This window comes from Periophthalmus magnuspinnatus, chromosome 1 (assembly GCF_009829125.3).
Source record: "Periophthalmus magnuspinnatus isolate fPerMag1 chromosome 1, fPerMag1.2.pri, whole genome shotgun sequence".
NCBI classification, from domain to species: Eukaryota; Metazoa; Chordata; class Actinopteri; order Gobiiformes; family Gobiidae; genus Periophthalmus; species Periophthalmus magnuspinnatus.
The window spans coordinates 28,862,655-28,876,846 of record NC_047126.1 but is presented as its reverse complement, the minus strand read 5'-3'; the positions used below and the strand labels follow the sequence as shown (position 1 = coordinate 28,876,846).

The window sequence follows — 14,192 nt, the reverse complement described above, 5'->3', positions numbered from 1 at the left end:
CTATTCCAGTTCAATGTAACACTTAAAGAAAACCTTCAGGGATAGGTTGTTGAACCTTGAAAAAAATGTAATTCAAAAATGTTTCATTGTGAACTATACAAGTTCACCAAATGTTATCACAATGCGGACAGTTTTTGAAGTATAGTTTAATGAGTTAAGATTTAGAGTACAAAATTATTGGGCAAGTCACCGCAACATATCTAAAAGTAATACCTAGCACTGTGTGTATTAAGTAGGGCAATCATTTTCTATCCATGCATGTATCCCTCTTCTTCTCCACATTGTCATATTAATCAATCTTATCAATCTTAAGAATATCATGTTTTTTCCAATGCTCCTTTTCATTTTTTTCTATAATAACAATGGGCCTACTCCTGTGGGAATGTTGTGTGTACTGCTTAACTATTAACATTACATAACTATGATATATACATACCTGTGTCCTTTCCAAATACTCACATGAAAGTCTAGACGAACTGACTTCAGAGCAAACCTCCTTCCAAATGAGGTTGATGTCACGTCCCACAACAGCAAAAGAGCAGCCATAACATGATGCCAGAACGTAAAATGACCTAATGAGTTAGGAAATGATTTAATAAAGACATTTTGCTTTGAACACTTACTGAAACTTACATTACCCCTTTGCTATGGATCAGACCTGGACGACTGAGGGATTACACAGACATCTTTAGCCCTTACCAGATATATTGTGTGTTTAATATGATTCATTTAGTTTCACTTAAGTACACAAAACTTTCTATTTACAACTTCACTGTAAGTTATTAGTCAACTGGTATAACTTCACAGACAGAGGGGGAACCGCATTTCATAACTTATGTTTCCAAACAAAAGTCAAGTAGAGTTATCCTGAGGTAAAAACTAAGTCTATATAGTATGTGAACACTCAAACTTCCTCCCTGGGCTAGTTCAAGACTACATCAAGAGGTCTTGACATATGCATATTTTCTGCTCTCCGGAATCATGTAGACAATGTGGGAAAAGCTTGAAATAGTTAACTCTTTCAATGCAATATTCCATGCATGTCTATTTGTGAGCACAGGTGAATGACATATTTGACATGTCATTAAAACTGCAGTACCACATGTTGTAATACTGAGAATTACACTAGCAGTTATGCTCTCAAATAAAAAGCTAATGGCCTGTGTTAATCATTGCATGCAGGAGATGCAATAATATACAAGAGTTTTTCTATTCGTGGAACATGTTTGTGTCCACTCTCCTCCTGATAGAGCCCCATTTAATCATGTTGTTCTGTTTCCTAATTAGCAGAAATGCAAAGTGTCTTTGTCACCTGTGGACAGCCAAGAGGGCTAATTTGGGCTTTTCACTAATTGCCACGGTAACGAGCCTCCTGCGCCTCCGCTGGGGGTGGGTGGACGGCATGGCAAGAGAGGAGGACTGGAGGAGGAGGGAGGAGAGGATGGAGGGATGAAGAGGAAGAAGACACAGCTCCTCTCACATGCGGCCGAGGTGTGAAAGAACGCGGCAGGCCAACAGAACGCAGCCTGGAGGAGTCCAACTGCAGGGAGCGGGGGACAGGCTGCGCTGTGAAAAAGCCCCAACACCCAGCTGAGAGGGAGGGAGGAGCACACCGGACACTACGGAGCGGGCAACTTTCGTGGAGAGATGGCTGGGGATAATTACTGGACACTTCTCTGACACCTGTTATTCCCCCACCTGGGTTTATATTGGTTTTCTCTCACAGTCTCTTTTGTTGTTCTTTTAATAGAGGGAGTCTTGGTAGGCAATTAGTGGCTGGACATGTATGAAGCATGGGGGCTGGCAGGGAAAGGGGGTGGAGGGGATAAAAATACTGCTAACTCAAATATATAATGTTTTACCTTGTAATTATGATGACAATCCAGCAGCTAGGAGCTATAATATGACCAGTGGCAGGATTACAGGTTGAAACATTTCAGGTTGAAAATCCCATAAGGATTGCCAAAGCATTAGTAAAATGCTGAACATATATTTTATGTTTGACTAAACTTTTAAAGTACTTTTTCTTGAAATATTTCTGTGTCAAATAGTTCATTATTTGTATATCAAAGTAATGTAATTGATGCTGGTCTGAATTCTACACCATAAGTATCATAAATAATGTGTCTATTTTCACCTGTTCATTTGCATACATGCTATAAAATGCGTGCGTCAGGGTGGTACAGTTTCCGCAGACAAATAAATCAGCCGGGCTCAATGTAATTTGACTCCATCAATATGGTCTCTGTGCTGAATTACGCTTTTTCAAATCCATTTTCTATTCAGCAGTACACCCTGAAAGCTTGGGGGCACCTTGTCCGTGCGCCACTATCGGGGGCGAGCTCCCCGCGTGCGTGCGTACGCGCAGGAGGACGTTTGCGTGTGTGCGTGCGTGTGTGTGTGAGAGAGCGCGTGCGGCTGTGAGTCTGCGTGAGTGTGTGCGTGCGTGTGCGTGCGCGCGTGTGTCTGCTCTGCTGTTGCTGCCCTTTGATCCCTGCATTAGTGTTAGTTAGGGGCTCGGAGACACACTTGCACCGAGAGCAGCCATAGTCAAGACACGGCAACAACAACAGCGGCACCTCCTCCGCTGTGTGCCCATTCCCCAACAATACACTTTAAACCGAGCAAAGCCAGGTGCACGACCAAGTCCCTGCCATCACTGGCGCCTCCAGTCTCAATGGGAAAAACCTTTTTTCTTCTTATCCCTAAACAAGGACGAGAATGTGATTAAAAACGGGGGAAAATGCCAAGGAGGAAGCAGGAGCAACCCAAGCGCCTGCCTTCACGTAAGTCCTTCTGTCGATTTGTGCATTTTTACCGCTCTCCGTGTGTTTTGCGCAGTAGTTTAGGGTTAAAGAGGTGAAACAGACAAAAGACTCGGCGTAGGTTATTTCTCCCTTTTTAGGTCCGAGCGAGGCAGCCATGTTGTTGGCGGTGGGTAACGTTAGCGCGGCACAGAGTGGATCAGTGATACGTGGCTTTATTCAGAGTAGATTCGGCTGAGGTCCGGTTCCGCTTGTGCCTGTGGTCAGTGGGCATATGTGCGGGGCATGTGTGAGAGGAACCACGGCAGAGCGGTGTCGGGAATGTGCTCGCCTTTGCTCGGTCGCTTTCGGGTAGAAAGGGGAGGTTCTGGGAGTCTGGCCGCAATAAAATGAAGGGTCAGTCGGATCAGACGAGCCAGAGTCTGCTACCCCTTTACCCCAGTGTTCCTCGTTAGCAACGGCGCTATCTAGCAACGCGGGCTAAACTTCATTTCATCTGCTTTATATTTGCAACTTTGGTCTCATAGTTTTGCTGCTTCTGTTCGCGGAAACACGTTTTTTTCGCGCTTGTTTGGTTTTGTCGTCGACTTTTAAAAGTGTAGCCCTAAAGAAGCCTGTGTGTTTAGTGTACCCCTCCCCGTCTGCAGGCAGGCTGTGTCAGAGCCATGGTCGGTCACCTGAAGTTCAGGGTTTTTCCCCCTTCCCCTTTGCAGCCATTCATTGCAGACAGACTCGGATCAATAACGCGCTTGCAAAAAGAAAGCCATAGTAAAACACGGCTATGTACCCCTTAAAACACCTTCCCTGTGCGTTTCTTTGCTCATATTTACCGTGTAGTTTGTTTTAGTCGGAGGTGAGTTTACTTTAGTACGTTTGACCCTCTCTATCTTCGCATTGTGCCTTTATCAGTCCTCATAATGAACCGGAGCACGCGCACTTCCATTTTCCCGCCACTAGAGGATTCCTTCTTTTGGACGCTCGTGGGCAATGACAAGTGATACTAAAGGAATTATCCCAGTGACATTTTTTGCTCTGGATGTATTTTTTTACTCGGTACACACGCAAGCACCCCACTCCATTAGTCATATTGGTATGCAAATGCTCTGAATAATTAACTAATGTGATTCATCTTTAAATAAACTCTGATACATTTATCTTATGACACTGTCTTCTGCGTTTGTTAAATGTCACAGAAGAGCATACCAGCTGCAACCCAGGCAAAATATCTTTTAATATTATCTCCACTCTTTATTTTTCAGTCAAAAGGCGTCCGCTGGATTGACTACACTCCCTCGCCTGTTTGATTAATATTCCCGGCAGATCAATCTTTGTGCATTATTCCTTTTTATTGTAACAAAGCAGTATTCTGGCTGGCATTTTGTGGTGTTAATTTCAACTGTTTTGGCGTCTGACCTGAAATTGAACTTGAGAAATGACATCGCTTGCTTGAAGGCACAGAGGTGGGCATAGGGTGATGGTGGGTGCAATAAGTGACTGTTAGGAGAGCCTCTTTGTGAGTGAGCGAGCTGATGGAGAGATGGACTATTTGTACAGAGGATGCTGTGAGTCCAACATGATACTTTTATGTATACTGTAATTCTGTACAAACGCTGATTATAGCCTTTTATATAAGCCTACGCAAAACATTTCTAACTAGCACATTAACCCATAACAAAAACTTTTAAAGGCTTTCGATCATATCTCATCATTCACTTCACAGTTGTATTTTGATTGATTCATTCATGTTTGAATAATCCTGCATTTGAGAGTTGCAGTTTTCACCTATAAAGTACCCCCTACCCCCTATCCCCGCTCCCTGGGTCATACATGCAGGGTTAAAAATGTCATCTAGATATTTTCAATAATAAAATGTACAGCTTGTTACAGTGCAGTGCCACTCTACAAGAGAGTTCTGCATTTTTGAAGTGAGTTTTGTTAAGTCATTTGACCAATATTGCTGTTTACAATGAACAAAATGTAAATTATGATCTACATATGTTTACTAAATACCCAAAGTCTTATTTCAAGAAAGTCACGCTCATTGACTCTTTTACGCCTCTTGCCTGTCTGTGCTTATAAGGGCATAGATAGGGCTTATAGATCAATTTGACTTTCAAATAAGCTGTCCTGTTTTGGTCATCTGATGTGACTCATTGTGTAGGATATGATGACAAACGGGACACAAATATAAATAGCTAGAATCTCCGGCTCTGACTCAGTTGGGAAATTTGGCCAAGTGTTATTTTAGATTTTGTTTAATGCATTTTTGTTTGGTGATCATGGGTAAGCCTACTGCAACAAGGCTAGTCTAATTATTCTATAGAAGCTTGTAGATTTTAAGAACCCAGTTTTATCGTTCGTAAATGGGAAGTGGGCAGTGACATGCAGTATGCCTAGAAATATGAGGCCAATTCCTGTTTCTTATGATTGTATTTTTGAATTTCTACAGTTACACCTAGCCGACAATGCCCTTATTAAACAAACATGAATGTAAGACGGATAGTGCTTTCTTCAGATTTGGTTTTTCATTTCCAAACAATGACTGAAAAATGATTGTAAATAGTTGTACTTGGAAGTGCAGTTTTCATAGGAACTTCATTTTAACAGATGAAACCAAAAGTGTTGGTATATGTAACCAAGAGTGTTGTGGAGAAGGGTTGTATATAGAAGAACTGTATCAAATCTCATGACTGACTGACCCATGACAAGCCAGGTCAGTTTTGTTCAATCTATTACAGTAGTTTCTTTATATTATTTTTTCACAGTTCACAGTCCTCCTTATTTCAAGTGACACGTTTTCTTGTTTCTCTAATTTAAAAAGTTGAAAAATACATAAAGTCGTGCTGAGTTTGAAAAAAGGAATCTGTCCACGCCATCGATAACAAAATTCCATCCAAACTTTGAGACAATGGAACACATTTCTCTGACCGTTTTAACAGTCATCTAAGAATATAAAGGTGTTTTTGTATATTTTTAATCATCAAATAATAACTATGTTGCATTTTAGACAAGTTTTGGCACTTGTTTACAGAATGGTTGCTATGTAACAGTTATGAATATACCTCTACGCCTGTCACATCTGCTACTCATGTCTAACCAGGAAACACAATTATAAACCTCACCAAAATTGTCAAACAAAGTGAAACTGAGTAAGATTTTAATTACAATCTTAATTTCAATCTTCACTTTAGTAAAATGAGTATTCTAACCTGTCATATTGCACTTTAAACCCCTTCATAATTAGTCTGTAACAACCTCTCATTGTGAATCCTGTAAGCTCAGTGCTGGAGCAGTGCTGCCTGTGTTCCCGCTTTAGACCCAAGCCCCCTCTTTGATTTTGGACTTGTTTCCGTCCTCAGTCAACAAACTGTCACCCAAAAGTATGAATTTGTCAGAAGCTTTTTGCGCTTTGTTTTGGATCTTCCCACTCTAGAATGGAAGTGTCACCTCATGCCATTCGCTGTCAGTCTGTGTGCTTTTATTATTCAGCCAACAACACCCAAGTGGCGTGCCAGCCCAAAAAGCACAATATCGAGCTTCGAATCTCTTCATCTGCGGCGAGAAAGGCCAAGCTAATACACTGGCTTTAATGCTAGAGGTGCTTTATCTTCAGACCTAGATGTATGGCTTGTGCAGCTCTCAGTGCATCGTCCCATTGTCTGTGGCAGTGGCCTGGCAGAGAGCACAGCATCCTTTAAGAGGGCGCACATGTGGACAACAAGCAACCTGTGGGCATGTGTGTGTCGGAGTTAGTGCGCGTGTCGCTGGGTACATAAGCCGGCTGTGGAGGTCAGCGTACAGTATGGCGCCTTCACTCTGACAAGTAAACATGACCTTTGGTGCCACAATGAAAAGTGCCATTCTTTATGACCTTGAGCGGTGTTATTGTTTGTATAGCCCTGTTGACTTTTTACACTCAATTAGAATTAGAAAAAAGTCTTGGGTTTTAAATTTTCTCACAAGTTTAGGATTAGGATGAGAAAGAAAATTTGTTGAATCAGTCATTTAAAAATCACAGCTTGGGTGACGTACTGCAAAGTCTGACAAAAATATGTTTAATAAATGCAAATGACTTTGCAGCAGGGTTGTGTTTTTGTAATACCTGGAAAAATATTGTTTTGCATTTAGGAGTTTTTAAGCAATGAGTAAACCAGAACATCTATCTGGTTTTAATGTGAAAATGGGAGAGGCTGTTTGTGACTGTCTGATTTTATCACATTGTTCACTTAGTTAGTCACAGTTTGAATAAAGAAAAGTAAAAGCATTTTAATGGTGTGCAAGTTTCTGTTGGGGTCACCTGCTTATTGCTTTGCGTGAAATGTTGATAATGTGTTACCTATCTTAAATGTTACCTATCTTTCATTTATCCAAACCCCTTTTTTTTCTTTTTTCTTTTTTAACATGGGTCTCCTTGTTATACATATCATCTGACCTGTAACTTGCCCTCGTGGCCTGTCTAAATTCACCAGAAAAGTTAGACTTTAACCTTTAAGCCCTACTCCTTATCTCTCATGAAGTTCATCAATGAATAGTTGTGCATAAACACGGCACACTAACTATGTGTTTGAAAAATAAACCGTCCCCCCTCCTACACTCCCTACCTAACCTTCATTGCCGTCCTCTAGATTTGTACCAGTAAGTGCATGTGATAAACGTATTCACAGTCTGATAATAAAGACTGCAACCTTTAAATGTATGGGGGCACTTGGCGTCCATTCACCCCGCCCACAATTATCTACATTTGAAATAGAGCAATGAAATAAAATGGCATTTTGAACATTTGCGCACATATTCTCTTCCCCTCCCTCATCAGCCAATAGCCGAGTGACTGGGTGGCTCTCTACCTTACTGTAATGGCGGGTCACTGGCTCCCTTCCACTCGCTATGATTATAATGACCTTGGTGCGGCCGGGGCCTGAAAACATTGGATTAAGAGGAAAGGAAAATGAGAAGAGGTTTCCATTTCACTCCTGGCATAAAAATCGTGGGGAATTTCTGCCAAGAATCCCTCACCTCCGCAGCGCTACAACCAGCACCAGTGCCTCCATCGTCATACGAGCCTAAAGTTGATGGGGCTGGGGTGCAGTGGCAGTGTCACTGTGAATGGAGCGGATAATGATACACAGACTTTAAGTTAGAAATGAATTAAAGGGCAAAGCGATGGGTAGTGGGGGCTCGCCTTTCCATACACTGTCCATAAGAGCAAATTTACATTTAGTGAGAGTAAGGTGGAACATTTGATCTTGATATTTAAGTTTAAAAGGGCTTGTTTGAAAGAAAATCATCAGGCAGGCAAAGAGGAAAGGTTCTGCGAGCATCCTGATTATTCACCGCTTTGCATTTGTAAGCGTTTTTCACAACTTTCAGAGGCCGGAGCGGTGTACTGTCACTGTACATTTGAAAAGAACTAGTAATAATGCACTTCCTGTTTCACGGAAAATAAAACACTCTAGATAATTACATGAAGACACAGACGTCTGTTTCATTTTCACCCTCTCACCGCACGCTGTCTGTAGCTATAATTAAGTTTAAGTAAGAAGTATTTTTATTTGTGGTCAGCTAGAAAGTAAGCACCAAAAGCAGCTCTTTGATTGGCTGTGCTTGGGCGGTCCACCCCAGTTACTCTTCATCATGTGAAAAGGCTATTCTAAAGCATGTAGGAGCTCGAAAATTAATGCATATGGATATTAACGATGTTCTAAAGGGTTTGCAAGAGCTGTGGATGAGTTAGACAGATTTAATTACTTTCTTGTTCTGCAGTGTGAAAATCAGGTACCCCAGTTTTAAGATTAATGTTTTCATGTACTTAATACATTTCTAACTTTGAACATCCACTTTTTACAGTTTCTTGATGTTGAAAATGATGTTGACCAAACTTGACATGGGTGTTTTCCAAATACTTTGACTACATCTTACCAATCATTTGTTCCAACAGTTTGACTTTCTGTTTTAGGTTTTGTGCATATTTGAGCAAACAAAATATTAACGGGACTAATGTGAAAGACAAATTTGGCCTGTAAGACTATACTGCATAGATCTACTCTTAGTAATGATTATAGTATGGGGTCAGCGCCTTGAGACTGATGCTTCTGTCTCAACACTGAAGATAAAGATGCTCAAGTGTACTCTGTTGGCACTCTGGGTGGTATTAAATGTAGGGATGTAACTGTCTGCTCTTAACTCGCATTTGATTACAGTTTGAGATGCTTTGCCTGTTGTCCAAAAACAAGTCTGACCTCAGCCTGACCCTTAACAGTGTTGGACCTGCTACAGTCTCATACATAAGTAACAAGCTTATTGAAGTATCTGCTCAGTGAGGTGGTGTGTGGTTGTTTCAGTACATTGAGTTATTTATTTACATCAGTTGCTCAAGTTGTGAAAAAGTTATCATCTGATTTGCATTTTCAGATACAAAAATACTTTTAAAGTTGCATTCCTAGAACTTGTTCAGATTATTCTGACATTATACCCAAGTTTTCCACTGCTTGTACGCAGAAATGGCCCATTTCACAGCAGGCTGTCATTTTCTATGGGCTTCAATTTTGTTTTGAAGTTTTCTAACTCCTCTCCTCTATGTCTTGGACTTTTAATTAAAACTTTTAAATAAATGCAGTGACTAGTTCAGCTTCACTGATTGCATTTGTTGGTCAAATTTGTTTTTGTTTTGGATAGTTGAATATTATTTCAGTGTTCAGTGAAAAAAGTCTGTATTGAATATGAGTAATTGAATGCTCTAGTCAGTTATTTTGAAAGTGTGACATAAATCCAGGCAGCAGCAGTAGTCCCTCTACCTCCTGTACAATACCTGTCTGTATGCCAGGTCTCAATCAGGACCCCCTCTGAGTGCAATGGAAGTGCCTGAGCCTTGGTAACGATTTTTCCCGTGTTGACAAGTCACAACATGGAGATCTACAGCTCGGAGAGCAGCCCTTTGGCTACGCCGAGCCTGCTTGCACTGAGTAATAGCAATCTCACAGGAGTAGCAGGCTTTCAGCTGGCAGCAGTTCATACGGAACAGCTCGCCGGTGCAGCTGGGAAAGACAGAGCAGAGTGGTGGTAGCAGTGGAGATGGAGGGAGGGAGGAAGTGGAGAGGAAGAGCTGTTAAGAGCTTTGGGCGGTTTCTCTGTTGTTGTACCACACAAGTGCATCCAGGCCCTGCAGGACAAGCCTTTAACAGGCAGGAGAAATGAGAGCATGAGGAGGAGGTGCTGGTCTGGGGAGGGAGCTGGCCAGTCGGCCCAGACGCCTGCTCTAAACAGCCATGTGATTTATTTGCTTCACTCCTAGAAAGACATTAAAATCTCATTGTAGACATTTCAAGAAGTTTTGTTCTTGTCTCCCAATAACGACTGTAGGTTGTGAAGAATTTTGGCGCAGTCTTTATAGCTCCTTAATCCAGGCATCTTGTGCTTAAAAGTTATGATCTTTTTATGTTTGCTTAACTCTTTGACTATACAAATGATATATCATCAGAATACATAAAGACATGTAAAGTTGTATGTTTAACAAAGGTACTGGAGGTAGCTTGGAGCTGACATGGTGATCTTGGTCGCCCTCATTGAGTGCACTCTGCACAGTGCGGTGCTATGAGATGACCTCACTTCCTGTGTGGGCAGAGGAGGGCAGGAGGCCTCTTACACATGCACACAGTCATTCGCTCTCATGCTGCCTGGCTCCAGTTAGCCTTTAGAGCACTAGCCAGGCTCCTAACCCTCTCCTGTCCCGCTGTGGAACTATTTCCACATTTAGGCAGTCAAAGCAAAGGCGCAGGGCAGGCTAATGTCTTTAACTAGCCAGACTAACAGCTGTGTGTCTGCAGCTTTTGGGACACCAGATCAATTTTATAGGCAGATTAAAAGTACAGTGGAGGAGGGGGCTGTTACAGACACAGGATAGTGCGACCATAAGGCTCTGACAGCTCTCCTGGGAAACAATATATTACCTCGCAAAGGGAAGCTGTTTTTGGCCCAGGGACAAAAATCCAGAAGTTGAAATCACTGATGGCATGTCATATCAGAGAAAAGCATTTTTATTTGCAAAATGCAGGTGAAGGTTGTGATATGCTCTGTGGCTCTGCGTCTTTGAGACCAACAGATTAATGAACGGCAGTTACACTACTATAGTAACACCCGAAGTGCTTTTCAGTGCCTCTTGTTCCCTCATTCACACATTTTAACACACGGGGAGTACCATGGTTGCCAATGGAAGGTGCTAGCCTGTCCACTGTTAAAGCAGCAAGAGGTTCTGGCCACTTACATGTTCTCAAATCAGTAAGATTGCACAGCAAGCTCTGTATGCTGTTTTGTGCCTTGGTATTTTATGTTGCAGCTGGTTCATTATGTCGTCTAAATACATACATTTTTTACTCATCAAAAGAGACACCATTCACACAGTACACTTAAAATAGAACAGGAATTTGACAATTTGACAGTCATCTGCCATTTTTAGTCAAGTGGGAGTGTGGTTGATGGACAGTAGAACAATGGACCCCCCAAAACTATTCTTCCAACTTAATTTATTCTCCATCAAACCCGTTGTCACCAAGATCTAGACAAGTTTGTACCAACCCTATTTTCTTTTTCTTTCACGTTTCTAGACTGGGTTTTGGGGAGGAAATCAAAAGGAATAAATACTGTACAAATATATATTTTTTTTTTTTGTGGAATAATAGTTTAATCTTCTTTCTCAACACCACTTTAGCCAACCAAACTTGCTGAAAATAGTACTAGTCTTTTGGCATTTCTCTTAACTAAAACTGTGATAGGACTTTTAAATGGCCCACATGGCTAATTAGCATTCTTGCTCTACACTACATAATTAGTTGTAAATCCATTGACACTCAACTAAAACAAAAGTGGGCAAAGTTGAGTATTCTTTGGTCTTCAGTCTTAGTTCACTTTTTAGTGCTTGTTTTAGCTAGTTTTAGTTAATTTCCTGTCCCTTAAATTTTTGTATCTTTTGGTATAATGCTGAATGACCAGCTTTCTCCTTGGAATATTTTTAAGTGCTGCTAGTTTGAATTAAAGAGTTGTAATAATAATAATAATAATAATAATGATAATAATGATAATAATAATGATGATTATAGATATATTTTTTCCTTTCCATCAAGTAAGTCACTCCTGAGAAAAGCGAAAAAATGCTCAAAAACTCAACATTAGAGGTTGTTTCAAATTTAATTACTGTAACGTCACCAAAAACCTACATTACAAGACGATGGTGCCCTGTGGAACACATTGAGATAGGCTCTACCCCATCTTATCTTTTCATCATGGACACATAAAACTAAGCAGGTACATAGAGCATCTTGAGAAAACAAAAGTATAGTATGACCCCACCTCAAACCACACAGGGTGTTGGCCATATTGGTTTAAACTTGAGACGTCCAAACTCTAGCCCACGTACTTTAACAAACTTGTCATAAGGTTTTTGTGCAATGACTCCAAACTGAAGCATCATCATCAGGACAAACCTGGGATCAAAAGTTTTTAAATAATTTACATAAATCTCAGGGTGTGGTCATGACAAGGTCTTAATGAAGCATAATTTTGAAAGCCCACAGTTACAGTGGGCCATAAACATTTATCTCCAAAATGACACCGTAAATATTGCATCACATGTCAAGCTAAGGTTGATGCAGCCCTCCCACTATGGCGTGCCCTTCTGCAGCCACTAAGGTTACGAGGGCCCTTTATCACTGCTTGCAGTTTTAATGTTTGCTTTATGTCCACTGGAAAATAGCATAAACATGCAAAAATACACGTACATGTGCTTAAAACAAGTGACTAGTTCAACATATTGATTATACTTTGAGTTGCTTTGCCTCAACCATGACCTAGGTGCTGACTTAGCATTTACAACAAAACCTTGCATTGTTGACCCGGGACACTTGCTTGTTTGCTCATAACCTTGTGACATTAACGTGACCAGCTAATAACCCTATTGTTCATTCTGGATAACTGGTAGAATTATTACCGTAAATGAGAAGAAATCAAGTGAAATTAGACAGGGCAGTGCTGTAAACGACTGAATGGGGGCTCCTCGTGAAGTGAATCAGATGGCCTGGCTCATGATTGGCCGTATGTTCCCACTCCCCGAGAGTGTTTTGAACGGGGGCCATGTTAGTTCAGATTGCCATGTCATTAATCCCTCATACTCTACAGGGGAGTGGTCAGCGGCAGATGTATTTGCACTTCCTCCAGAAGGTTTTCTAGATTAGCACAAATCCTCGCAGAAAAAAACGTTTAAAAACCTCATTTGGCACGCATCACCAGACTTTGTGCTGGCCAAAGACAACCATCCCTCACACTCTCTGACACCCCTGATGTTTTTTTCCCTTTTAAATCTGCTACCTTTGTGTTGTTCAGAAGTCGATTTGGACAGGGCCGCGTAATTGTTTGGAAACTGGCTTCAGTCATTTGCATGTAGCAAGCAGCCACTTTTCCAGTTTCAGTGGTTTGACCTTGTTGTACCTGCCAGCCAGAAATGAGATCATCAGGAGAGGAGACGAGACGCTGACATCTCTCCTCCACCTACCCGTGGCTTTAAGTGATGGTTGTCATAGCAATCATTATGCTACAGAACAGACTCAGTGGGTGAAGGATGGCTTTGAATGCAGCAGCCTCAGGTCACAACCTGGCTATGACGGAGCAGAGAGACCTGCGAGGCTCGGTAGCACTACAATCCGCACAACAGTCAACTGTAACATACATCACATGACAGGTTCATATGGATTCCAGTTTGACACTGAAATTACCCTGGAAGTATTTTTTTTATTCCTTGAAGAAAACGGGCAGGTATTGGTGTAACGCCGAGAAAAAGAGCAGCATGGGGCGAACAATGCCTCTCATTCCCATCAGCTGCCCTGGCCAGCATTTAACATGGAGATTGGAAACGGAATAAGCTCTCCCCCCGTTCTCCCTGGACCTGCATGTAAATGAGGTTAGCGGTTAGCATTTCCTGCTGTGCCACTGCAATTCCTCTCCCCCTCTCGGCAGCTTTTTCGCTCTTTTCCTTTATAAAAGCCTAAAAGTGCTCCCCCTTTTTCCGGGGCAGGGACCAGGACCAATCCTTATTAGTGTCCCTGTACTAAGTGACAAGCTAAAATGTACACAGGCATTGCTTTGGGCACCTCTGCCATACGGCCATCAAAGCTCTACTGCCATAAAAAAAAAGACATCGTGAACATTCCCTCGTCTCCCCTCAGGTCCTTTCAGATTCACTTTAATACACTTTGCCTGCGTGGCTCTTCCTGTACACACATGTATATAGTATCACCTCTTTGCTTTCCTATGCCCCATCTCCCAGCGGAGCCTGCTTTGTGACCACTCCCGGACGGTCTGCTACTGCTACGGAGCAGAGTGTGCCTTTTGCCAATAGGCTGATTTACAAACAATACATGGACGCCACACACACTCCCACCTTCC

General features: G+C 41.7%; 1 protein-coding gene across 2 annotated transcripts in view; it reads left to right on the top strand.

The window, feature by feature from the left end:
- The first annotated feature begins 2,517 nt into the window (after positions 1–2,517).
- Positions 2,518–14,192, top strand: part of znf827 (zinc finger protein 827) — a 98,141-nt gene continuing 86,466 nt past the window's right edge. For both annotated transcript variants that reach the window (XM_033967739.2, XM_033967731.2), the window contains exon 1: positions 2,518–2,786. In XM_033967739.2, the coding sequence (XP_033823630.1) occupies positions 2,744–2,786 (43 nt within the window). In that variant the 5' untranslated portion in view covers positions 2,518–2,743. The remainder of the gene's footprint in view (positions 2,787–14,192) is intronic.